The sequence below is a fragment of the Cuculus canorus genome, chromosome 6, assembly GCF_017976375.1.
Source record: "Cuculus canorus isolate bCucCan1 chromosome 6, bCucCan1.pri, whole genome shotgun sequence".
Classification (NCBI taxonomy): Eukaryota; Metazoa; Chordata; class Aves; order Cuculiformes; family Cuculidae; genus Cuculus; species Cuculus canorus.
Genome location: NC_071406.1, coordinates 20,264,987 through 20,292,476, shown reverse-complemented (window position 1 = coordinate 20,292,476; position 27,490 = coordinate 20,264,987). Strand labels below are relative to the sequence as shown.

Here is a 27,490-nt window from a genome sequence, read left to right as displayed (position 1 = left end):
TAATTATAAAGGTGCTATTTTCAGTGCAGATAACTTCTAGGCATAGTGTGAGATGCAGAAAAACTTCCTAATGCAAAATCAACTTGGCAAGCATATGTTATTAAACAGAGCAGTACTTCTATGCATTCCAGATTTAAAAGGCTAGCAAATAAATAAATCATAACTTGAGGTTTGCTTAACAAAACCTCCCCTCTCTCAAAGTGATGATTACCTTTCATCTGACCAATTAAACCACATGACTCAGTAGCAATAAATGGAATGAAAACATATGAATGCAATCTCTGTGTTTATAGGTGTCCTGGGAGAACATTATTAGATTTTCTTAGTAGCTCTGAGAGCACTGCTGCACTTGTTGCTGAGGTATCATTTAATTCATTTGTCCACCTCTCAAAATCTGTCTATCTGAAATTGTATTTGTTTACCCTGAAACTGCTTGCTTGCATTTTGTCTTTGTTTATTTATTTTTTCATATATATAGTAGGTTCTTTTGAACATAGTCTGTGTGCTGTTTGAAAGCAACTTCTTCAGTCTTGTTCTCTACAGCACAGTTAGCTAACAGAACTAATTTATTCTGTAGCCTCTTCTGAGATCAGGAATTATTATCCTCATTCCATAGATGAGGATCTGAGATACAAACATACATAATGTTCTGGAAGTTATACAGGAAGCTTGCAAGCCTTGGATACGGAATCCTTATTATCTGAGTTAGAGCTTGCTCAGTGTTCTCTTATTACTCACATAAATAACTAGTGTCTTTCAGGATTCTCCTAAGTTGTTGGCTTGTATATCTTTCTTAAGGTATATCATATGACATGCAAAAAATATTTCCTCTTGAATTCATTGCCTTTTATGACTCTCCTGTCTTACACACAACTAGACATAAAATAAAAAGGCTTTTCATGCAAGATTAATGAGATTAGAAGGAATATTGCTCCTAGCACTCAGAAACTGCTAAACTGCAGCCACTGTAGTGGCAGCAGATGTAGATCTTGCTACATGCTACAGGACAGAAACATCTAGCACATACATGGTGGGGAATGTTACATCTTTCCAGTTGACCTATGGAACTTTTCACCAACTCTCTTACTGAGTAATTAACAATGCCAAGTTGGCTGTGAAGCTCTGGCAACCAAGTATTGTGCCGGCTAGATCCACCTATAGCTTGAATATCCCTGGCAAAAAAAATCTGTGTATTGGCTATTTCTTTTACTGTTGTCTGCTGCTAATTATCTTGAACTTTGGAAGCCTGTGGTAAAGGCCACTGTTAGACCACCAGACTAAACAGATATCAGTCTGATATGATGATCCTATTTATTCAAAATGTAGCTACATAAAATCCCTTTTCTTTCTATGTACATAAACAAAGTGTGTGCATGTATATATACACATATATAAAATATGTGAATATTTTAAGACATATCTAAGCTGTGATTGTTGTGCATATTTTGTACAAGTCACAATAATTTTATTATTGTAATGGTAGTTCATCAGAATGACAGGAAAGCTGTAACTAGAGGTCAGTATTTTGAAAGCACTTGGGCACATATGGAAGGTGGTTGAGGTAGTTTATGTTTTGAGATTTTTTAACTTATTTTTACTAAAATGATGGAATTATTGGGACCTCATTGTCTGAGACCATTTGGATATGGTCTTTGTATTGTTTTTCTACAAGAATAGGAGGGGTCTAACTATTATTTAGTAACATTAATGTTAAAATAATCTTGTGTTATTAATGAAAGCTACAACCATTGAAGTGCAGATTGCTGTACACATATCTTTATTCTGATATGATTGTGAATAACTTAAAGCAGATGTTTTTTCAAATAATATGCTCTATGGCCTGTTATTAGCAATCAAAGGATTAAGTTACTATGAAGTCCTTATATTGTGTTTTTACTGATATTACAGCAAGGATGTGGACTTGAGGGGTACTGTTCAGCTCCTCTTTAGCCCAGGAAGTTCTACAGTTCTGTTCTCTAGCATCTGACTGCTTGCCACATTCTGTATTTCCTTTCCCAGTTTTGAAATTCCAAATGCGCAACCTACAAATTTTTGAATATAAAGAAACTGTAGAAACTCCTTTGCGAGCCTACCACCGATCTTACTTAAATTTAGGTCAGATTCCTCCGCTGCAGTTGAGTGCATTGCCTTCCCTAAATTTTGCTTATTCTAAGCAAGAGTTAAATAGAAATAGATTCTCAAGTAATAATGCAGATTATTAATGGGGAAAGCACTATGGCAGAACCATGGCTTGTAAATACACTCTAAGAATTCTGGTACAAAATCTATTGAAAGCAGTTTTTTGATTCCGTACACCGGTGACAAAAAGGAGAAGAAAAAAAAGAAAGAAACCAAAGGTGGAAAAATACATTTATACAATTACATCAGCCACTCTTGAACTTGAGTTAAAGTCAGATGCATCATACTTAGCTAAATACTGCAGTTTAGGTCACATTCACAGGCTAATATTTTATATTTTGATGACTTTAAGTACAAGTTAATTTGAAAAATTATGAGTAGTTTAATGTATAGTGTTCGCAAAAGTGCTTTAGAATTACTAAAGAGAATCATTGTCCAAAAATAATGGTATTAATCAAACAAAACATCATGTTACAGGACGTTGATGACCGCATTGCTGAGAAGTTCCATGTGAGCTATGTACAGGGGCTGTATTCAGTCATGTTTAACACTTCTAAATTATTTTTCTCTTTGCAACTAAACTTCAACATTTCTGTTTCTGCTGTTTAGTTAAAAGTGACTGAATAGCTTTGCATTTAATCACTCATTACTGAGATCATAACTGCACCTGAGGCAGGATTCCCAGACAAGCAGATTATTTAGAAATGTCAAGGCTTTCCAAGTTATATTTTTGTCTGTAATTTCTGGAATGAACTTTCAGTGATGATTCATTAAAAGTTGTACTAATAATTTAAATTGAAACAAGTGCCAGGCTGGCATTGTTATAAACTACTTTTGTCAAAGCAGTCTACTTGTTGTTGTCTTCTAAATGACCACTTCTGATTTTCAGAACTGGCAGTTGACTGTTCCATGGGATCTAGTGAGGCAGAGGAAAGGAGGCGGGGGGGAGATTTTGTATACATAGTATGTATACATTTGCTATACATAGTATGTATCAAATATAAACATTTTCAATAGATTTTGGTGAAAGATCATATTTTAAAATGAAATTTTCATGTTTAAAAAATTCAGAGGTATGTGTGGTATATGCGTTGGTTTGCTCCATATAGGATGGTTTGATGTACTTATCGTATAATAGTATATTTATGACATAGATTACAAAAAGTGCTAAGGAATTCTTAAGAACATTACTCAAACTCTGTTTCAGTAAATCGTAGATGCTGACTGGTTTCAATGAATTTGAATCCCTATACAGGCAATCCCATACATTGAATGTGAGCCATATTTAAGCCATATTCATAAATTAATATTTACTGTGACTTTGTACGGCATGATCATTTCTACCAACAAAGCCTTTCTTTTCTGGGCTTTTATGTTCTTAGTGTGAGGGCTGATAACTGAACCATTTAATTTAGGGACACATTTCTCTACTATCAGACCTAGACCTACAAGAAGGTTGTCTTGGTATAGATGAATACATTACGCGTAGTCATTAAGCCATCTGGTACCTCACAGAAGATTGGAATCTGGCACTACCACAAAAAAGCACAACTGAGGGTTCTTTAGGAATACGGCATTAATCTAACCATTGTTTGAAACATCAGCACACAAAAATTAGTTATTCTAAGAATATGCTGTTATAAAACTTATCAGAGTCAAATCTCTGATCCAGCTCAAGTTCAAAACTGCACCCTTTTCTGTTGGACTATGTTTCCTATTTTTTAATAAGGCTGAAATAGTTTGTTATGTAGATTAGAATTTCTTTATTTTTCTATGAGAAACAGATTCAACAAGTATAACTCATCCATAATGAGGATATTACTAGATGATGATTGCATTTGAGACATAAAGACTTTCTAAAGAAAACTTCTGAAGACCACTATGAGAAATTTTTAAGATTAAAAATGATAAAGAAATAGAGGCTGTAATCAAAGTCCAGTCTAGGGACCGGCTTGATTTGCAAAACACAATATAGTTGTGAAACAGTGTTCCTAAGAAGTTTAAAATAAAGACACCATCTCCTGTTCATTCATGGGTTTGCTAAATTACCATAATCCTATGGAAGCAAACCCCTTGGTTTTGAGACAATGAACATTTTTCTTAGAAATATGTTCCTTCTTAACTTTAGAAAGTTTGAAATATTAAAGGGAGAACATTTTTTTTTTTACATATCAAACTGGGATATATGTTCACATATTCGAATTTTTTTTAACAGTGTCTCCAGGGGTGTCCTCATGTGCCCCAGTTTTACAAAAACAGACTAAGTAATGCAGCTGCATTTGCAAGCTGGGGGAATATCTCTTTCACTTAATATACAGATATCATTCAGTACATACAGAATACATATATCCTCTGAAAATGTATTTCTGTTTGCTGCTGTTAGCTGAATTCAGGAATCTGGTATTTACATGTGTCAAGTACACAGCAAGTTTGACTGAAATCAACAGGACTACTCACGAATTCACACAAATGCTTAAGGACTGCAATTTAAGTATGCTAATTTGAATAGGGATATCTGTATGATATTAGAGCTAAGGGACTGCAGTTGTAGGCAGTTGTCACCACTATGGCTTCGTATAGATGTAACTCGGTAGTGGCTGTCAGGCTGGATGTGTGCTGGCTGCCTCAGCGTTCTTGCTTCCAAAACAAAGTGTATGACCAATGGGACAGAGAACGGGGCTATCTCTAGCCACTACTGTGAGGTACTTAAAGAAAACACAGGAGCTACTAGAGACCAAAATATTCATTGTTGCTTATACTCTTTTTTTTCTTGTTTTGTGGAATAATGTTTGTTCATTAAATCCCACATGACTGAACAAAGCTGGTAGCTTGATTTTAAATTAGTCGCGAACTGTAGTGATCTCTAACCCAAGGCTATGAGTCGATGTATTGCACACACTTGCTGACATTGCTTAGCATTTCTACATCTTGCTTTCCACGGACAATACTCCTCAAACTGACATGCAGGACAAAATAATATGTTGCCTGAAGCACATTAATCACTCAATACTGTTGCCCACGGACCAGGCAGTGCTGGAGCCACTGCTCTAATAGTTCTTCCCAGGATGGCCAGAGGAATTCTAGGCAAGCAGATGTAAATCTGCACATGCACAGGAATCCTGTCTAAGGGAAAGACATTAAGCTATACTTTTACACAAGCATAGTACTACTTTTTATGCACATAAAATAAACTAAAATTATGCTGAAAATGCATGGTAGTTATTAAATGAATAAGACAATACGGAGATATTCAGCAAGTTCAGCATACATCAGTTAGAGGTGCAATCTGTGTCTATGCTCTCTTGTTTACCCAAGGTAAAGGTCTGTTTATCTTTCTTCCCATGTTTTTTTAAAGGAAACAGTAAATTCAAACCAATTTTTTTCTGCTGAATGTATATAGACAGCTCTTTTTAAATTTAATTATCTTAAGAAAAAGTCTTTTAAAAGGTTATTCAATAATCAGTGCGGCTTTGTTGGTCTGTTCTGCTTCTTGCCTGAAGGAATTTACTACACAGGAGCTGTTTGAAGTGTAGGTCAGAACAAACTGGGATAAAGATGCCTCATAAGCTGATCCTTTGCACGTATTCATTATCTTTACCAGTAGGTGGAGCTGCCACGTTAGGTGCTGCATTTTTTTTCACTTCTCCCCCTCCTTTCCCCCACCCTTCACCCCCCCCTTCTGCTAATAAGCTGTTTTCTGATATACGTTGGGTACCATAGAGTGAGACTGAGAACAGGAAGCGGAGGCAGAATCAGAGAGGATTCTGGAAAGGTCTCTGTGTTTTCTTTTCCACTGAGAATACAGAAATTATAATCAATTAGTAAAGCTATGTGGATGGAAATCTGGACTATATCAGGAGAAGACATATATTATCATATTATTTTTGGATGCCGGGCTTTGCAGTGATTTGTCATTCTCTTTCAATCAGGTAAGATGGCAAAACATTTAATTGTACCCATAATAAATCTTAGCAATATGATCTTTTCCACATTTCAGAATCAGATTGTACCCTATGATTTGCCGCTAGAGTAGAGTCAGAGATGGAATGGGGAATTCAAAGCCATTTTGTACTGACTGATTGTGATGATGGTGTGATTTTTTCATCTTAACCTCGTTAAATCTGATATCTGGCCTCTTACTCTTAATGTGATTTTGCAATGCTGTAGTCTTACTTGCAAAATCAGATCATTTTATAATCAAGGTATAATAAATTAATTCCTAGCATTTTACAGAAGTGACCTTGTTTCCTAAGAAGAAAAATCTGGTGATATCCAAGCTCAGGAACACTGGGTCTCATTGTAAGCATCTTAGATTCTGATGATCCAGGAATAAAATCTATGTGGCTTGTTACTGCTATTTTTGATACATGTATGTGTTATTTGAAGAAATTCCCTTATTAGCTAGATTTTGTAAAAGATATGTAAGAAATATTTTTTTTCCTGTGCCATTTTTTTGCATGACTGTGTGTCTGTGTATGGGAGAATGGGCTCACCAACTATTAATTAACCAGAGGTCCACACTGATGATACAGTTCACATTTTGTCTGTAACTTTACTGTGTAGCTTAATATATGCTTCTTAAAAGGACTATTTGAAGAAATCAGCACAAGAATTACTATATTTCATGTTATCTCCATTTATCTATTGTCTCAGTCATTGTTATCAGTAGTAATTAAAGCAGTCATTTGTTAAAGGTAAAGGGAAAATATCTATTACAGATCACTTTGGTATTCACATTCTTTTTTCAGTAGTGGTTATACAGATACACATTTACATTACAACTATATGTGTTATCATAGTATGAATTTGAAATAATTTGCAAGAGAAAACAGTAGAAATAAAAAAAAACAAACCCAAACCCCCTTACAGCAGAATAAGGAGCCCACTGTTTACAAATCACCATCTCAATCTATCTAAGAAAAAGAAAGCAGGATTGGGGCTCAGATGGTACTCAGAGTAGCAAGTGGGGCCTGTACCTGCAGTAGTGATACAAAAGAATTAAGTTTTTTATTTGTATTTTTTTATGGTGGGAAAGGAATATGCCTGTGGCCTCCTTGTGTAATCTCAAAACAGATAAATAATAATAATGATGATGTTTGTTTTGAAAACATACCACGTTTGTACTTTCGTACTTGATTGGTCAAGGAAACAGTTTCAGAAGATCATTTTTTAACTAACAATTTACTATTTAATTTTTTGTCTATTACACATCTCCATTTTTGGAGGAAAGACTGTTAAAGACTACAATGTGAGCTGCTTCAGTAATCTGAAGCTTCATAGCACCTGTTAAACAGATATGTTGTTTATTAGGCCTCAGTATTTATAGAAATTGTACTTGCATTGTTGTTAGTTTGTGATTTTTGTCTCTAATGAGTAGAAGTAGAGAGCCCATATTGATGATGAGGGTTTTAATCAATGTTCTTATGACACATTTTGTGGTTTTAGCTCTTTTTCTTCTTCAGAGGATAACATTAGATGAGTTAACTTTTACCTTATGAAGATTAGGCTGGGAGATAGATTTATTCGCCCTCAGAAGCAAAACTGATGGTGGGATGTAAGATGAGACTTTCTGACTGGTGGTATCCACTTTTTTCTGCTGCTCATGTCCTCAGCCCTGTATAATTTGATATGTGCATGCTATGCATTAATTACATTGCTGGAGTCCTACAGCTTTTGAAGGATCAGAGAACAGCAGATACTCAAAGAGTTCTTTCTACAAGGCAAGAAAGCTGTGACCTTGTTCTCTAAAGTGCAAATCCTGGCCCTTTTTACCGGTAGGCTATTCTTGCCATAAGGTGATAGATGAAAAAATTGCTTGAGTTAAACCTAAGGGAAAATAAGTGTAAGTTGCTGGTATTTTGTACTTTATTTGTTAAGATTATCTGTTTGTTGAACTCTGAAAATTACTATTAAAAATAAGCTTCAGGAACTCTGTTCTTTATCAGAAAATTCTGGATAGAAGATAGAAACTTAACTTTCAAAAGTCTAATTAGCTAATTTGCCACTAGGTGTAATTATTTTACATTTTTTTACCTTACAGCTGTTAATGGGTAATATATCCTGTTGCCATTTGCAAGGAGTATTGTTCATTCATCCTCATTTGAATAAATCAAAGGTTTAAAATATCATGATAAAATTGATGCTTACTAGTTCAGACTGCTTAAAGAACAAATGTACACACTCTGAGCTCTGGCTTTGGTGAGCCCATCAAATCAAGTGTCAGCCACCATAAAATCCATCTATAGGAAACTGCATCCTCCTTAGTGGAAAGCTGTTGTTACTCATTACCGCTACCACTCCTGATTAAAAGCTCTGAATCACATGACCAATGACATCTCTGAGTTTGGTATTGACTGCCCTCCCATAGGACCTTGATATTGAGGCTGATGTCTTACAACCAGTTCATCTGCTTTCATCAAAATTTTCCTTATGGACAACTGGAATCCCGAGTCCCGAGTGATGGTGTTATTGATTGATTTTCCTTGTCTTATGACTTTGTATTACTTAAGAATATAAATATAGAATAGGTACACCATATGCTCTTTAGTAACCTTAACGTGGCATACTAACACTGCAGTCCTAAACAGGATGAAGCAAGTTAAATGATAGGTCACAGAAGTATCTTATCTCTGATTCTTTCATTGTCCATCCCAAAATGATTTCTTTCCTTTGAAAAAAACCATCCAAAACCCAAAAGCACCAGCCAATCCAACCCAAACTGTCATTTCAAATAGTTGCTAAACTTTACAGTGGTCACTGATCTTCATAAGGTCTTCCTACAAAAAGTGACTGTTCACTCACTTTACCAAGGCAAATCATGGAATGTGCTCTACAGTAAAGCTTAAGCTTTTATGAGACTCTTCCACATGTAAAAACTTTAAGGAAAAGGTTATTTATGCTCACATTAATTATTTGTCCAGTCATTCGTTCTTTATTGTTATTGATCTCTTCTTACTGAGTAGTTCTGTTTAGGCAAGTGTGATCATAGAGCTACCTTGTGCACAGGTCCATTTTTCAACCTGGAATTGTTTTCCCTATGCCTGCTCTAGATTCCTGACTTGATCTGTCAGCTTAGAGAATGTCATATACCCCTATCAAATGATCCTATTTTGAATATGTATGTACTGGCTGTGTAGTTTATATGCAGTGAGTCTAGCACATCCCAGATATCGTGATTTTATACGTACTGCACTGTTGAGCTACCTGCTCAACATTTCTCATATTTCTTTACAGGATTTCCTAAATGAAGGTATGAGAGACTCTAGTAAATCTGAAAGGATATCATAGACGCCAGTATGGAAAATGGCTTGGAAGAGAATCATTACTGTTGACTCTATGATCCTCCTTACTATACTCTGATATAACCACTTAACAGGAAGCTCATTAGATAGAGATACATAGCAGGCAATTTCCATTTACAGATGATTGACGCTTCAAGTATAATTTTATATTAATTATATTATTATTAATTTTATAATAATATTATAAATAATTTTATATTATATATTATTTAATATCAGGCCCTCCTTTTTAATATGAGCAATGCTTCTGGTCTTTTAGCATAATTTAAGAACAATTGGAACGTAGAAACTTCCCTTTTTATGTATGCATGAGATTTTAGGCTAGCACAAATTTTGCATACACTGCTTAACAATATAAAATAATTATATATGATTATATATAGGTCTCTAAGAAGTTATACGTTTATATCCAAAATCACTACAGAAATTCAGATGAAGAATCAAAATAAGCAAGGAATAAAAAGAAATCAGTTGTTCACGGGAAAAATAAGAAGTTTTCAGGTGTTAGAATGAATGCACTTTCTTAGCAAACAACTCTCGCTGTCTTCTCAAAAGTCACAAAATACAACCTTGTGTGTAATTGTACCAAGACTGATACAAGAATACTTTATCCTTTTTTATTCAGATATTAAATGTATGTGTGGTGATCCTGGAAACCAGAAGGTGAATTCACCTGTGTCCCACCTAAAACCACAAGATTTTTTTTGTCAGATGTAGTTCACATGATACCAGCTTGATTTCCTTGAACGCTGAGATTTCTCTATAGTTACTAGTGTTAGGATCACTTACTTTTGAAAGGATATGAGATTGTGCAGCAGTTAGTTAGTATGGATCAAGCTATTAGGCTACAAAATTTGGACATAAGGACTGTTTACAGGAATGAACAAGCCGTATATATTTTGTAAAAGTTAACCCAACTTCACAGTCAGATTTTTAACCACAGATAAATTGTTCTTATTTGAACAGATATTTGAGTGTGCTCTCCATTGAAAAGATGAAAGGAGTTCTTTAGATGGAAAGAACTCCCTAAATCTAAACTGTGTTGAAAAAATTCAAGTTCCCTGTGATAACTTTTATCTTACATAGAGAGAGAGAGCACTTTTAAATGATGAGTGAAGGCATATTCCTAACTTGCACTCTTGTGGCCTATCAAGGAGCAAAGCAAATTCCACTTGTCCTCACAAACAGCTTTGAATCTTTTTCTAAAAATTCTTTTTTTCTTTATTTTAACTTAAAGTCCGATCATCTTGTAAAATGTGTTTACAACAGATGAAAGCAAAAGTGCTCAGGTTTAAAGAAAGCAAGACAGTCTATTTATGATGTTATTTTAGGTCTAAGTGAAATAAACTTGATGACAGAAATGAGTAGTTAATCTGAAAAGGGCCCAAGAGTCCAAGGTCAGATTGAACTGAAAGAATAGAGAGGGCAGTTCTGATGTTTACTTTCATTCAGATGAAATGTCTGAGGAAAAGCTTGTCACTAATATTTAAGGCCAAAATGTTCTTGTGGAAAAATCTGACCTGAGACAGAAGTTCAGACCAACAGCAATATAACAAGGAATACCTGTGTTAAGAAGGTATTTCTTCCTTCTGAGTGAAGCTGTAGCTGAGTAATAAAGGCATCTTCCAAAAGGTTTTACTAATACCAGTTTAAGTTACTTGCCATATATTTCCTACATATCAAGTTGCTTTAGTATATATTGTAATTACTTAAAGCTAAGGGCCTCTAATTAGTACAATAAATTTCAACATTACAAGAAACACCTTTTAAGGAGGTCGTAGAACTTATACCTCATAGGCAGTACTTCTTGGGATTTATGTAGTGACTAGATCAAAATCTTGCTTCCATAATCCATTTGGAAAACATTACAAACTTAGGGCTTGGTTAAGTTTTATTAGGCACTTGCTTGATGCTTCAATGAACACCTTGAAAAAATCCATGTGCATTTTTCATAGTCTGTGTTAAACCACAGGTATAAAGGGCTCTATTTTCATGTTGACTTTCTGTGCATTTTTCTCCTTGTGTAGAAATGATCACATTCAGCCAAGAATTATGCATAAGCCTCTCAGCTAGAAGTTTCAATTTTTTCCCTTCCAGTTTCCTAGACAACTGTCAAAGTCTAAATATAATCCATTAATCTTGCGCTATACAAAGTTTATTCTTTCATATTTTGTATTGATTAGTTTTTGGGTTTTAGTAAAACTAGGGAAGTAAGTGTTCCAGCTGCATGGTTCTTAGTGATTTAGTTAATTTCTGAGGTTAGCTTGTTATTTCTCTTTAGGTTCATAAGCAATATTTTGCGTTGCATGTGCATTTTCATAGGTTTTCAGATAAAAATTTGGAAAAGGCTATTATTTTACAAACAGAGCTTTGTAATTTTTACAAAGCAAAATCAGTACTGCTATATATTTAAATATTGCTACCTGATACTTTATTGTGACTTTTTTAACACCTCCCCAGTGGATACTGTTTCACGTTTCAGTGTTTCACTTGTCAGTACATTTCAGTTTTTAGTACAAAAAGGATTAGGAACACTTAACACTTCAAATATCCCTATAGTTGCCCAAGATTTCCATTCATTGTCTGCCATACAGGCAGAAGAGTTCAGGGAAGAGTCCCACAGGAAGAAATACATATAGTCCGTCCATCAGGAATCGCCTCTCAGTAGGCCTTAGATTTTACCTATGATTCACTCTTGGAATGAATTGGGTTAATCTAACTCAAATAAAAACAATTTTTGTCGACATGATAACAGCCAAAGCAATTCTCTTATCATCACCTTCAGCTACAGTAAAACTGTAAAATCTGGACCTGCCTATGAAAATTTCTAATATTGGGATGAGAACTATTAGATCAAAAGCCAAGTACAACATGTGTTGCAAATGTCTGCATTATACAGAAAAAAAAACCCCAAACCTTAAAACTGTCTGAGATGAAGGCTGACCAGGCTACCCAGAGGAGTGATGGAGTCTTTATCCCTGGGGGTGTTCAGAAAGTGTGTAGACATGGCACTTGGGGACATAGTTTAGTGGGCATAGTGCTGTTGGGCTGATGGTTGGACTTGACGATCTTAGACATCTTTTCCAACTGTAATGATTCTGATTTTATATGTTATTAATTGAAATTTTGTAATGTAGATACTCTGACATTCTATTATAAATTCAGGACAAATGGCTCACAATTTTGCCAACCTCCTTCCTTCAGTTTTTGCTCTGTGTGCCACTGACACTACTATGCTACTGTCACGTGTATCGTTAGTAGATACAAAGCTGCATTCCTTATCCATTGGAGATACAGCCAGTACAAACATGCGTAAGGTATAACAGAGAGGTGGAGACTAGGTTACGTGTGAGAAAAGGTTCTCTGTGACTGCCTTAGGCTTGAATTCAAAATACAGATTTATTAAAATTACCTGCACTGCTAGTCTTATTAACAATTTTCACATTAAAGATTAATTCCTCAGCACACATTAGCATTTTGCAAACTGGCAAGTATTATAACATCTGGATAGAAGTTAAACCCCCTCTTTTGAAAATAGATGTTACATGAATGCTTAGTGTTAGCAGTTAGGAGGGTGTAGTATCCCTTTCATATTATTTAAAAGCCTGCAAGCAACAGCACTTACACGTTTTGCTTATTTGCACTGTATCTGACCCTAAGATCAGATTTCAGCCACAATGCTACTTCAGAGGCAGAATCCAGATGCACCCACTAGGCAAAGGGTTGGGGAAATCCTCTCTGTATCCCCTGGAAAAGCTACATTTAGTGGAAAATGTGCATTGGTGAATAAGTATCATTGGTGGCAGTATGAGAGTCATGATCCCCCGAGGATAGTGTTAGAGACACAGCTTTCAGATGTCTTCAGTGGAGCCTCTCCAGTAGTGACTCACCACAGTAGGATGTGCTGAATCAGTCCTTTACTCAAAATGACCAGGACATCGAAAGGGTTTGCTGTTAGTAATCACTGGAATGACTTTATGTTGCATTATTAAGGAAATAGAAGCTCTAATTATGGCATCAGTCATTCTATCTTTGTGAAAATGTAATTCTAGATTAATAGTAACTAGTACTAATCTTAAATATATTTCTGTAGGAGTACTTGGAGATACCCAGGAGCCGGCGGGGGGAAAAGCCAGCTTGGTGGAGCAGGGAGATCTCAACATGTGTCAATAATAAGAAGAAGCTCTATGTGCTTTGGAGGAAAGGACAGGCATCTTGGGTGGACTACAGGGACGAAGTGAGATCGTGCAGGGAAAAAATCAGGAGGGCCAAGGCCCAACTAGAAATAAAACTCGCTAAGTCTGTGAAAGACAACAAAAAGTTTTTCTACCAATACATTAACAGGAAAAGGAGGACGAGGGAGAATATCCAGTCTCTATTGGATGCAGAAGGAATAACAGTGACAGGGGATAAGGACAAGGCTGAGGTACTTAATGCCTTCTTCGCCTCAGTCTTTAATAGCAAATAAAGTTGTTCCTTCTGTTTACAAATCCAAGAGTTAGAGGGGCAGAATGAGGCTCCCATGATCCAAGAGGAGGCGGTTAGAGACTTGCTTGCCCAGCTAGACGCCCACAAGTCTATGGGGCTGGATGGGATCCACCCAAGAATATTGAAGGAGCTGGCGGATGTCCTTTCCAAACCCCTATCCATCATCTTCCAGCGGTCCTGGCTGACTGGGTAAGTTCCACTAGACTGGAGGCTGGCTGATGTTGTGCCCATATACAAGAAGGGTTGCAGAGAGGATCCGGGGAACTACAGGCCTGTCAGTCTCACCTCAGTGCCAGGGAAAGTCATGGAACAGGTCATCTTGAGTGCTATCATGAAGCACATGCAAGAGAACCGGGTGATCAGGCCCAGTCAGCATGGGTTTACAAAAGGCAGATCTTGCCAAACTAACCTGATCACCTTCTATGACAAAATGACTCGACTACTGGATGGGGGAAAGGCTGTGGATATAGTCTTCTTGGACTTCAGTAAAGCCTTTGCCACAGTTTCTCACAGCATTCTGCCTCAGAAACTGTCAGCCTCTGGCCTGGACAGGCGCACACTCTCCTGGGTTGAAAACTGGTTGGATGGCCGGGCCCAGAGAGTGGTGGTCAATGGAATTAACTCCAGCTGGAGGCCAGTTACAAGTGGAGTTCCTCAGGGCTCAGTACTGGGTTCAGCTCTGTTCAATGTCTTTATCAATGACCTGGATGAAGGCATTGAGTGCACCCTCAGCAAGGTTGCAGATGACACTAAGCTGGGAGGAAGTGTCGATCTGCTGGAGGGTAGGGAGGCTCTGCAAAGGGATCTGAACAGGCTGGACTGCTGGGCCGAGACCAATGGTATGAGGTTTAACAAGGCTAAATGCCAGGTCCTGCACTTGGGGCACAACAACCCTATGCAGCACTACAGACTGGGGGAATAATGGCTGGAGAGCTGCACGGAAGAGAAGGACCTGGGGGTGCTGGTTGGCAGCCGACTGAACATGAGCCAGCAGTGTGCCCAGGTGGCCAAGAAGGCCAACGGCATCTTGGCTTGTATCAGAAATGGGGTCACCAGCAGGTCCAGGGAGGTTATTCTCCCTCTGGTGAGACTGGTGAGACCGCACCTTGAGTACTGTGTTCACTTCTGGACCCCTCACCACAAGAAGGATGTTGAGGCTCTGGAGTGTGTCCAGAGAAGAGCAACCAAGCTGGTGAGGGGGCTGGAGAACAAGTCGTACGAGGAGCGGCTGAGAGAGCTGGGGTTGTTTAGCCTGGAGAAGAGGAGGCTGAGGGGAGACCTTATTAAACTCTACAACTACCTGAAAGGAGGTTGTGGAGAGGAGGGAGCTGGCCTCTTCTCCCAAGTGACAGGGGACAGGACAAGAGGGAATGGCCTGAAGCTCCGTCAGGGGAGGTTCAGGTTGGATATCAGAAAAAAATTCTTCACAGTAAGAGTCATCGGGCACTGGAACAGCTGCCCAGGGAGGTGGTCGAGTCGCCTTCCCTGGAGGTGTTTAAGGAACGGGTGGATGAAGTGCTGAGGGACATGGTTTAGGGAGTGTTAGGAATGGTTGGACTCGATGATCCAATGGGTCCTTTCCAACCTTGTGATTCTGTGATCCTCTATCTTTATAAATAAGAAAAGCAATGGTCTAGTAGAAAGCTTTCACTTTCTGGTTTCTCACCTACTGTGTTCTCTTTGACCTGATCTATGTCTACATAGGTTTTCTTTATTTTATCTACCAAGTTTCTACAGTGGCTGCTCATTCTCACTGCATTTGGAAAAAAGTATCATTAAGAGCTGCTTTGGCAAGAGCAAAGACCTAAAACAGAGGAATATGTTCTTTTTTCTTTTCTTCACTAGGAATAAAACCAAAACAACAACATAAAAACAGTATGAAAAGAGACAGAAATAAATATAGTTCAAATGAGAATAAATGTCTCAAAGATATCTCAATCTCAGTGGCTGAAAACTGAAGTTTGCAAGCTATAAGTAGACTATTTAAATTTAGTGAAGTAGACACTCAGATTATGAAAGCATTAAAGACTGAAGAATCCATAGCCAATTTTTGGTCAGCTCTTATAATGATGCAATCTTTAAATTAAAGAACCTGGAGAAGAAATAATCTTTTTCTGCTATTACATTGCTTGAGACAGAACTAAAATTTTGTCACACAATGAAAAACACTTATATCAACATTCTCCACGATAAAGAGCATGCAGAAGTATCTAAATTTTCATGCAAGCATATACTGAATAAACTTCTGTTCCTGGTTAAAGACAGTAAATCCAGTGGGGAGTAATGATACACTGCAGTTCCCTAAGTGATAGATGAGAACAATCCTGTTGGCCTGGCCATGGTTATGCTCTGTGTACTAGAGACTGCACTACTCATGCAGTAATCTCAACAAGACCCATTTAGTTAAAGAGTGAAGGTAAAACAATAAATGGAGGTTTTGAAACTCATATCACTTAAATGATACTCTTAAATGTACTTCTGCTCTGTGTTAGGTTTTGTGGACTAACCCATGTTCCATCCTGCTTTTCCTACGTCTCTTCATTCATAGGTCAGAAAAGTATGTCTGTGTGAATATGTACTTACATTTGTCTACTACAATAAATTTTGAGAAGCTTTGGACACAGAAACAAAGAATGAGACAGTCTTGAAGAAGCTTCAGCTCCCAAGGAGAAACTTTTCTTACCGATTCTATTTTCTGCTAGAAATGCAGCCTTTTTGTTTTTGTGATAGCAAAAGATCCAGTGGCTATATTCTGAGATTTGGCATTTCTTAGAAAAAATAAGGTAAGACCATATTTTTCTTCTTAGCCAGAAGTAATATTTCACTTCATAAAATGGCCATTTGATATAGTGCTATTTGTCTTCACTAAAATATCAGTGGGAAAATGAAACAAACATCTTAAGTGAGGTCTAGCTGTAGAAATTTGTGTTATGCATTGTAGCTATTTTCATTAGAATGTAAGGATCTTTAACATTGGAATGTATTTGTAAAATATTAGTTAACTACTGTACTCTGACTGTGTTGACAAGCTAAGAAAGAGACCTTTCTTTTTCATCTTAAATTGCATATGGTTTTCATTTGACCTTCTTGAGGTTTCTCCAATACTTCAAGTATTCACACTTGTTCTCTTTTCACATCTTCTCAGAGGCAGCTTATGGTGTTAAAGAAAATATGAGGCAGGCCTGCATTTAAAAAATTCCTGGAAGTTTTGGTAAATTTTTGTAAATAAATAGGTCAAATAGTTTATTTTGGGGGTTCTACAACTTGCACGTATGTATCTGAGGAGTCCGGGTTCATTTCTTTAGATAACCTACCTATTTTTGATTACTCCAGTTTACTAGGTACAGGATACCTTGATGTAAGAATCATAAGCCACAATTTCTGCTCATAGGTAGAAGGACAGAAGAAACGGGAAAAAAATAATGCAAAAGCAAATGTTGCAGTGACATAGAGAGGGAAGAGAATAGATGAGTGTGGAATAGCAGTGGGCACAAACAGGCAAATAAACGGAGGGAGAGGACTACCCATTGGTGAGCAGTGTCCAAAGATATCCCAAGAAGTAGCTTCTGGATCTTTCAGGCAGGTCTGAGATTGCTTCGCAGTCTCTAATCAATATGTTTTGAGTGTTTTCCCATTTGCCTAGTCTTTTACCAGTCTGACTGACTCTCACACATTATCTTCTGCCCAAATTTCCAGACTTTTACAGCATTTGTCTTTTGTTGATGTTGGGGTTCTTAGGATTTAGTTAATGTGGTTTCACTCTTATTGCAAGACATTACTGAGGGCATTAAATATAATTGCATATAACACCCCTGAAGCACTACATTAGTATTAATTCATTAATATTTCCTGTATTTACTGTTCTTCAGTCAGGTTTCAGTCAATGTGAACTACTTCATATTCAGCCACTTATCGCTAACACATTCTAAAGTAAAGTTTTATTAAGGAAGTGTTATTTCTATTACATACACTTACTAGTTGATTTTCTTTTTTCATAGTAAGTAAGCATTTTTGTCTTCTGTGATTTATTAATTTTATTAAGAAATACCTGGTGGTGATTTCATTTTTTTTAATAGTTATGTAACAGTAATGCCTACAGGCTAGTAAGGCTGACTGTGTAAATCCAGACAAAAACTATAGTCATTGCTACAGATAAATGATAATCTAATGGAAATGACACAACAGATAAATTATAAATGTTGGGAGGAATGGAAAAAAAGGGATAACAAATCCTGCATATTACTCTGTTAGGACCTGTGAATACAAATTATCATAGTTGAAATTAGTAGATTATGGTATAAAAAAGAGGAAGGTTCTGAGCAGGTGCTGTGTGCTCTAGGCCGTTTTCAGCTTTGAGAAAGTCACTGCTCTCCTTGAAAATACCTGCTTTTGCAGAACTAACATTTATGGATTTGATGGCTTAGGACACATGGGTAGTTTCGACTGGATATCTCTTCCAGTATCACTATTAACTCTGCATTACATTGCCTTTACCACTTTGAATTACAGCAGTGACATTTTGGGGCTCTAGTTTTCTTTATGGAGTTCTGTCACTTATTCAAGTATTTTTAAAGCAGAAAAAAATAGTGTAAAGATGTCAGGAAAACAAGGTAAATGTCAGTTATGAGAAGATAATAATCTATAACTAAAAATACCACTTCAAATCATTTCAGAGGATAAGAAGACAGGTTTCCTTTGTGAAATTAGCCTCTGTGCATAAGTACCATTTGAAATTTCAATCAAAATATTTCATTTTAGATCTTCTTCACAACAAACTAGTATTTATCCATCCTTTTATTTTAGGTTAAATTCAGTGTTGCGTTACCTGATTTGGAATTTGATCAGATCATAGTTACTTAAACATAACTTATCTTTGCTTCCAGGAAAACGACTTCTGATTTTTGCAGGTCCCTCCGTACTCCTTTCCTCCTTAGGACAGTGGTATTTTGAGATGATGACATCAGATCAAAACTGTTACACTATTTACTTCTAAAGCTGCAGAAAATAATCTCTAGTTGATGCTGAAGTGGTGCCACTAGCCCTGTTGTTTCTGTCTCTCCTGCCATGGGAGCCTCACCTTTCTGATTTGGTCAAGTGTCTTCACTGGCCTAGTGTGAGACAGCTAGTCTTATTAACACTAGTGATATAGAGCAGAGTTTTTAATCCAGATTTTAGCATCTGAGAGGCTATTGCTATGCTTGGCGCAGAGGAAGGTATTACTCCCAAATTACCATCCCTCAAATAAAAGATTAGCATAAGAAAATGATGATATTTGGTCATTTTACAGATTCCATTTGCTAGCCTCACACTTATTTCAGGTCTAATCAAATACATGTTTATGTGCCAGTTTTAAGGGAATTAAAAATCTCACTACTTAGCTTTTTCAAGGTTTTAGCAGGAAAATAATTCTGATACCTCTGCAAAGTTTGTTATTCCTCAACTTTCAAAATTTTGAAGGGCATATGTGGACTGTTTCATGGAGAGTGCAAATAACCAGTCAGATAACTTGATGATTTTAATAAATAATTATAGAACCCACCTCTTTCTTACACTGATACTTTCACATTTACCTGACTTGACATATCATAAAAACAGATACTTCAGGCCACTCTTCTGGATTTCTCAGAGACACACAAAAATTAATTTGACATCGATAGCACAGATATTTCACTTACTTTCTGAGTCATCTATGTAAGTTAGGAGAAGATAACTTTATTAAAAAAATAAAATTATACAAGTTATCCATAGGCATAATATAGTTAACAGAAATATGTGTAAAATTAAGAACATATGGATAATGTTTATTGTTCAATATCATTATTTACTTTTGTTTCATTCATCTATTTACTGCATGTATAGCAACAGTAATCAAACACATATTTGTGTGTTGTTTTATTAACCTCTGTAATCTGAATAAAAACACTTGGGGTATATTTATGACAGGAAAAAACTTCCTGCACAATAGCAGCAGCCAGGAAAGGTATAACTGCACTAGAAAGTACTGGAGGCAGAGCCCAAGCAATGTTTCCAACTTGTAAAGAAAACGTTTTTAAAGCATATTTTATGAGCGTCTAAAAAATACAGTGAAACTCCAAGTCTGCTAATATTTGTTTTCCCAGTCATTCATTGACCCCTTTGAGGACTTATAGCAATACTTACACATATATCCCTAGTGAGGACTATGTATTTTGTTATATTATTTGTAACTGTAACTATTAATGGATAAAAAGTAACCTAAACAAATGCACTGAACTATAAAGAAAAGATGGATCCACTGATGACACTCTAGGAGAGTGCACCTTTTAAGATTGGTTTCATAGAAAAGGTATCTAACTCAACAATTTGAATCACAGACCTGTAAAATTTGTGATGAAAGAATCAATTATTCAGAAAGACTAAAGGGAAACCTCAAACATCATTTTAGTTTATTAATCCTTGATGGACAAAAGTAATAATTAAAGAACTGTGGGCTGTATCCAGAGAATATGTCTGCTTTCAATTCTCAACTAAAGGGCAATTTTGCATTTAGAATCCTTATAATTGGAGTTACATTAATAAAAAAATCAGTAAAGGCTTCTGTCTTGAACAAACAAAAAATTAGCAGCAGAAGTTTCAGTACAGCAACATGTGATAAGGTTGCCTGCTGGAGACTCTGGCTTGGCTTAACAATTTATTTTACAATTTATATTGCATCAGTACCTTGAGCCCCTCCAGGATGTCTATAATTCTACACATTACCTTAACTCATTCCTTTCCTTCAATTTTTGATTGTAGATTCATCAAGCGCTTTTTGACCTCCCCCTCTACCTTCATACAGGATTTGATTTTCTGGGAGTCATTTGAAAAAGAGTCCATTATTTCATAAGATCTTTACTACAGCACTTTTTGTGTGTGTTTGTGATTTCTGTAGACTACTCCAGACAGTCCAGAAGCTTAAGGAGAAAGATTATTCAATGAATGCAAATAAACAAAATATTAAGTCTAAAATCTAGATGTGGCAACTCCAGAATACAGGTGTTGCACATACATGAGGTAACACAGAGAAGGTTATGTGGACTCATATACAAAAAACACAATTAGAACTCAGTTCAGGCACTGAAACTCACTCTTAAAAAATGGTTTTCATAATTAAAATTACAAATACAGTGTGCCACAATTTTTTTCAAAGTAGATATCAAGGCTGTACTTTCTTACTTGGTGGCACAGCTCCTTCATATCTGCCTTCCTTCTGTCATTCCCTCCCCAAAGTCACTTAGACTTCACCAGTGTCTTGTGCAGTGCATCAGTTTAAGTAACTGGTCCTGATGCAAAGGGACTTGGAAGAAAGACAAAAACATTACTTCCAGCCAGTGCACTGCAGGGCTTCGTGAAGAGACGTGTTGTACAGTGGAGAGTTTAGTGCAGAGAGCAGGCAAAAGCATCAGAGATTACATCAGTCAGCACTGGCACCAAAGACATTCACAGGGAACCAGTCTTGAATTTCAAACTAGTTTTAGTCTGAAATAACATTATGACACTTGCCTTGCATAAAAACAGGAGCAGCATTCTGTTCCCATATGGTCTTGGTCATGCATCTTGTTTCATTTTTCTTAAAAGGCTTGTGGTTTTGATTCACAGCTCACAGACAGTCAATAAATGCAGCATAACCTGCTTTAACGTCTAACATTAACTTCAGCACAGTAAGCTGTCAGTAAGAAAGAATAATGCTTGTTCTTCCCATAATTAAGTTGCTGTCATTTAAACAGCATTAATCATACAAGAACTTCTTTTTCATTCAGTGGAAGTATTTACTTTTGTAAAGTTGGATTATTGATACTTGAAAAAAATATGGGACGATAAAATGTATTAACTAGTAAAATATAGGCTTACAGTTTTCTAGAGTACTTCATAGAACATGCATTTATACTTGCCATTAAAAAGAAAATACTGTTAAAACATTTGTATCAGTTTTTTGCTCTAACTAGGAGAGTCTAAGGACATAGGCAAAGCAGTGTATGGGGGGAGAAGTAGTGTCTTTTTCTAGACCAACACGAAAAAGCTGAAAAATAATTTATAAAATATCTAAATACATTCTGAGCAGTTGCTTTTAATTTTTATTCATCTTTGAGATATTCTGCTTCTATTGCAGGCTTGGACAGCATTTCTGAGCAAATGTTCGTGTTTTTTTTCCTGTTGGTACAATCTAGTTTTCCTAAATTATCTAATTTTCTTTTATAGGTCATTCTTATGCAAGAGGCTAGAAGTAATTAAATTTGCAGGATGAAAACATGGCACAGGCACTGCTGGTACCACCAGGACCTGAAAGCTTCCGCTATTTTACTAGAGATTCTCTCGCAGCTATTGAAAAGCGTTCTGCAGAAGAAAAAGCTAAAAACCCCAAGCAAGAACATACAGATGATGATGATGAAAATGGTCCAAAACCAAACAGTGACTTGGAGGCAGGCAAGACACTGCCATTTATTTACGGTGACATACCTCCAGGGATGGTTTCTGAACCTTTGGAAGACCTGGACCCATACTATATCAATAAAAAAGTGAGTGAATAATCTTTTGCAGAAAAGAGAATATAATTTTATGCAGTAGAAAATTTTAATCACTAAATATGATGATTAGAGTCATCAAGTCCCTAAATATACAGAAACATCCTTCCATCTAACAGAGCTGATTTTCGCTTTTCTGTATTGTGAATCCTTCAACTTCCATTGAGATACTTGTTATATACATTGGTGTGAGGAAGATATAGCTTCCTTGAGCTTTCCTGAACTTGAGAAGGTGACTGAATTTTTCTGATTTCGATACAGCAGTAAGACTGGTTATGACAAACAAGAATGTTCCAAGAATGCTTTTGCAGTGGAGATGGTTGTAGATAACCAGTTAGCATCCATCCAAGTTAGTAAAATAAAGGACTGCAACTGTATTCTTTGCTTCTGTTAAAGCTATATAAGTTATGTAAACATATATCTGTATATGTTTGTGTAAAATCTATCTATCTATCTATCTATCTATCTATCTATCTATCTATCTATCTATCTATCTATCACATAGACACTCTGTGTAAATCTTGGATCATATAAAACTTCCGCAATGAAAACTGTTGCTTGAGGTGCTTGGCATTGCTACAATAGTTCTCTGCTGCACAGCTGTGATTTACAGTCTGTGGCAGACACCACAGGAAAGCTAGGTTTGGAGGACAGAATTGAAAAGAAAAGACAGTTTGGTTCTGAAGACTAATTGAGAGTTTTCATGCAGAAAGAGCAGAGTGAAGAGTTACATGTTGTGAGAGAATAGTAATGTGCCAGAGTTACATGTGCAAGGCTATAACACAACTGGACCATTAATAGCATAGCTGTGCTCCATGAAGAATTTAAACTCCTAAAAGGTGTGCTTCCTCTTCTGACTCACACAATCATACAAAGTCCTCTTTTTGACATGATCCACAAGCCAGGGACTTGGAGATAGAAAGGCTGGTTCAAACATCTATTCAAGCAACAAGTTTGTCACTTGACCTTTTTAAAAGTCAGAATATGCAGTAAAGTATGTGTTTTGGCCTTGGAGCAATGATACATACAATCTGTAAAGAGATCAATGTTATATGACTTCAGAGAAACACAAAGAACAAATGGTCTTGTCTCCATAGCTGGGATTAGTTGTAGACTGTGTCATATTCCTCCAGGACCTGTAGTAGTCCAGCCTGGGTATACTTAAAAACACCTTATGTCCTACATAGATCGGTGAAAGATACAGCTGTAAGAGGAGGTTTTCTTCTGTACTCTCTATCTGCTTATTTCTGCAGGCTCCTTTAGCAGCATCAAGATGTTCTCCCAGTTCCTTATAGGTGATGTGGATTAGGAGAACGAAGGAAGATGAAGCTATGGATAATAACTGTAAATTAGAAAATGCAGAAGGTGTTTTATGGACAAGTGCTCTTTCCTTGTCTCTCTGAAACAGAGAAGGGAATGGACACAGTTGCTCTGATGATGGCTTGGGGCATTCCAGGCTGCCATCCAGATAAGGAACTTGATGTTCAGTGACTATGAAAAAAATGAAGACATAAAATACTTTAAACTGTAAAGAAAGCTATTTTGTTTGTTAGGAAAAAATCATGCCAGTAGTGCTCTTGGTTTTGTGGCTGCATTTGTGTTTGCCTTTGTTTCACAAAACTATTCTAAAAATTATGGCTTCAGTAATAGGAATGGAAAGTAAAGCAGAATCCATATGTACTTGCACAACTTAACAGTTGCCAAAGTTAAATAAACAGTGCTGTAGATCATACAGATATTAACATTTTCAAGGAACCATAAAGAAATGAAAGCTTAGAGAGGGAGTGTTGCCAAAGGTTATTTTCATTTATATGAGTTTGGTTATATCAACAGTTCCATGCAGGTTCTTACTTGCGCACACTGAGCCCTTTTCTTGACAAGCTGCAAAACAATTCAGGAATGAAGTGGCATAACTTAATTCAGGACCGAATTTTTCTAAACAAGTCTTCTACAAATGAAGTGTCACAAAACCTGAGAAGTACTGAAGTGTCCTTTCTCACCTCCGATAATCAGAAAAGGTAGTCGGAACTTTTGGAACAAAAGCATGAAAAAAACAGGCTACAGATAGACTTGTTAGGCTATGACAGTAATTAGTAAACTGCAAAATCTTTTGTCTCAGGTGACATCTGAGTTTATGTTATGTTCCAGCCTCGTGCTCAACAGAAAACAAATGGATGCCTTAAATGATGAGCTAGAATTAGTCACCCCTCTGCCAGTTTATAGCAGAAACTACTCGTAATTATCGACTTGTCAGTGCAGAGAAAATCATACGTGATTTGTAGTCTGTCCTTAGGCTTTACTGCAGCAGTGACCTTGGGACAGGCAACATCTTTCTACCATTTCTAGCAGAGTGAAGGACTATAGGGCAGAAAGAAATACCAGTGAGTGTGAATCCATTCTCCGTCATCTTTAATGCTATGCTTGTTGTTACTCTGGGAACTGACAGCAGCAACACTCCTTTACCTGTTTTATTTCACGCTGTAGAGAGGCTTGCTTTCTGTCCCAGAGACAGCAGATCAGATAGGCAGTGAGGGCCATGGAGAGGGCAGATTCACAGCCAAGTTTTTAAGGAGAATGGAAATCAAGGTGGAGAACAGTGATACTATGTAACTCTGCTGAGAGCATAACAAAGACTCTATTATGGTAACACAAAGCAGAGCCATTACCATCCACAAAGAGCAAAAGGAATGAAGGACAGTCATGTCCTGAAGAAATTTCAAACAGCATCAAAGATGCAAGTAAACCTCACACACAAATACACTTGGCATAAAAATGAAAACACTTAGGCGATGACTGCCAAGAGGAACAGTATGATAGTGAAGATGAACGATAGCTTTATCAGGCCAAATTTTAAAAGATAATAACTATCTAAATTTGGTGCTTACATATAAGGAAAATAAGAGGATATTGCTAGAAGTAAAACTGGATCTTTTTGAAGAGAGATTTTTTGTTATAGGATGCCAAATTTTGATGTACACTTCTCTCAGACTGCTGAGAATCATGTCAGCTTGCAATTTATTGATCCCTTTTATCCCATTTTTTTATCCCTTTTATTACTTTTTTTTCACAGATACATTTTTAGGAGATAGATACAATTTTTATTGGTAGAATTTAAAAATCTAAAATGAAAGCAAAACTATTTTTAAATGATGGTTAATTGTTTAGTGACAGGTGTTTGTCCTTGTCAACAAACGGGTGTATATAATTCTGTCAAGTATTTATTCCAAATACACAGTGGTGTTTAGAATTGCCCTTTTGCTGTTTTGGTTTTTTCAGTGTTTGCTTACAGGGTAGAATGCATTTGATTAATTTGAAACTCTGACTTTAATCAAACACTTCATTATAAATAAAATTGAATATACTTTAGTGCCGAAATGTGACTTTATATAGTCAATATTGTATTTTAATTTTTTATTTCTTTTTTGCAGACTTTCATAGTATTGAATAAGGGAAAGGCAATTTTCCGATTCAGCGCCACGTCTGCCTTGTACATTTTAACTCCTTTTAATCCCATCAGAAAAATTGCTATCAAAATTTTGGTACATTCATATCCTTTTTTCTTAATGATGATTTAAGGGTTGCCATTTAAAACTACTTAATTACTGAAATAATACTTTTCATATGGATATACAAATTATGTCAATGTGGGTGGACTAGGCTAACTAAACATATGCTGATCTCACACCTAAAAGGCAGCAATATCATATGTGAATTGCAGTATGATCTTCATTCCTACCAAGAGAATTCTCTACTGAACCTAAAGCTGTCAGTGTTTAAATATCAGGCTTTATATACGAAAGGAGACCTGATCCCATGCTAAGCCCTGCAGCTAAAGCCAAATTAGTAACAAACCATTGCACTTGAACATCTCTGAGGTCACACTTTTACCAAGACCAGTAGTACTATTCATGAACTGGACTCACTTAGCAAGGACAAAAGAGCATGAGGAAAGAGCTGCTTTTTCAGGCATACTTTTTCAGCATTATATTTTCAGCATTGGGGTAGGTGTACTACAAAAGATTCAGGTCAGAATGAACGAGAATATTTTCAGATATTTTCAGTCATGTCCAAAGAACAACTTGGGCATAAACATCCAACCTCTGCCTAAAAGTCTTTTAGAGTGGTCCCCTTGATTCAATTACTGATTAAGCAACTATGTTTGGGTACTCATTTCATATTTTTCCAGACTTAAGGATTTGTTTAAGTTTCATTTAAATCTGAAACCTGCCATAATTGTAAAAGTAATGCATCGTTTTACAGTAAGTGCACCTTAACATGCCAAATGGCATTCAATTTAAAGCTGATAAAATTATGCACAAAGATTAATTTGCAGATATTCTTTTAATGTTGTGGTATTTGTATGTATTCTTTTATACTTAATATTTTCAATTACTTCAGTGTTATAAAACTGTAAAGTTTTTCTGAGATACATCCCTTGACTATAATCTACATTATTCAGCATGCTTATCATGTGCACTATTTTGACCAACTGCGTATTTATGACCATGAGTAACCCTCCAGACTGGACAAAGAATGTAGAGTAAGTTAAACATTTTTACTTCTTCATTTTTGTGTGGCTCTAAATCAGAAGAAGTTTTGGGAAGCTGCATGTCAGAATGGTCTTTTCCAGAGTTGTGAGGAATCAGATTTCATGAGATTATCAATATCTTTCTGATTTCCTCGTGAATAATGTAATGGTTTAAGAATAATGCCTTGTTCTTGAAAATTATGTCTGAGGAATGTATGAACTTTTACTGTGAATTCTGTCTTGTGTGTTCTGAGCTGTAAACTGGAAAAAAAAAAACACTCCAAAACTTCGAATGTGCGTGTACAATTGTTGCAAGTCCTTGGTGAGGCCAGCCATACGTTGCTTGAGTAGCCATGGTCTTAGAACAGTGGAACATTCATCGTGGCTCACTGATGTGAACTCACAAGTGCCAGCCACAGCAAGCACACACAACACCCAAAACTCAAGAAGCTCAGACCACTGAGGAAAGGGCCTTACCTATGAAGGAGCAACAA

The 27,490-nt window shown here is 36.5% G+C and overlaps 1 protein-coding gene across 3 annotated transcripts in view; it reads left to right on the top strand.

Moving 5' to 3' along the window:
- Positions 1–5,849: 5,849 nt before the first annotated feature.
- The window catches only part of LOC104054530 (sodium channel protein type 3 subunit alpha), a 76,396-nt gene continuing 54,755 nt past the window's right edge, over positions 5,850–27,490 (top strand). For 2 of the 3 annotated variants that reach the window (XM_054069964.1, XM_054069963.1), the window contains exons 1-5: positions 5,850–6,068; positions 16,477–16,711; positions 22,146–22,462; positions 25,897–26,017; positions 26,921–27,008. In XM_054069964.1, the coding sequence (XP_053925939.1) occupies positions 22,196–22,462; positions 25,897–26,017; positions 26,921–27,008 (476 nt within the window). In that variant the 5' untranslated portion in view covers positions 5,850–6,068; positions 16,477–16,711; positions 22,146–22,195. The remainder of the gene's footprint in view (positions 6,069–16,476; positions 16,712–22,145; positions 22,463–25,896; positions 26,018–26,920; positions 27,009–27,490) is intronic. The other variant, XM_054069966.1, reaches the window with a different exon arrangement.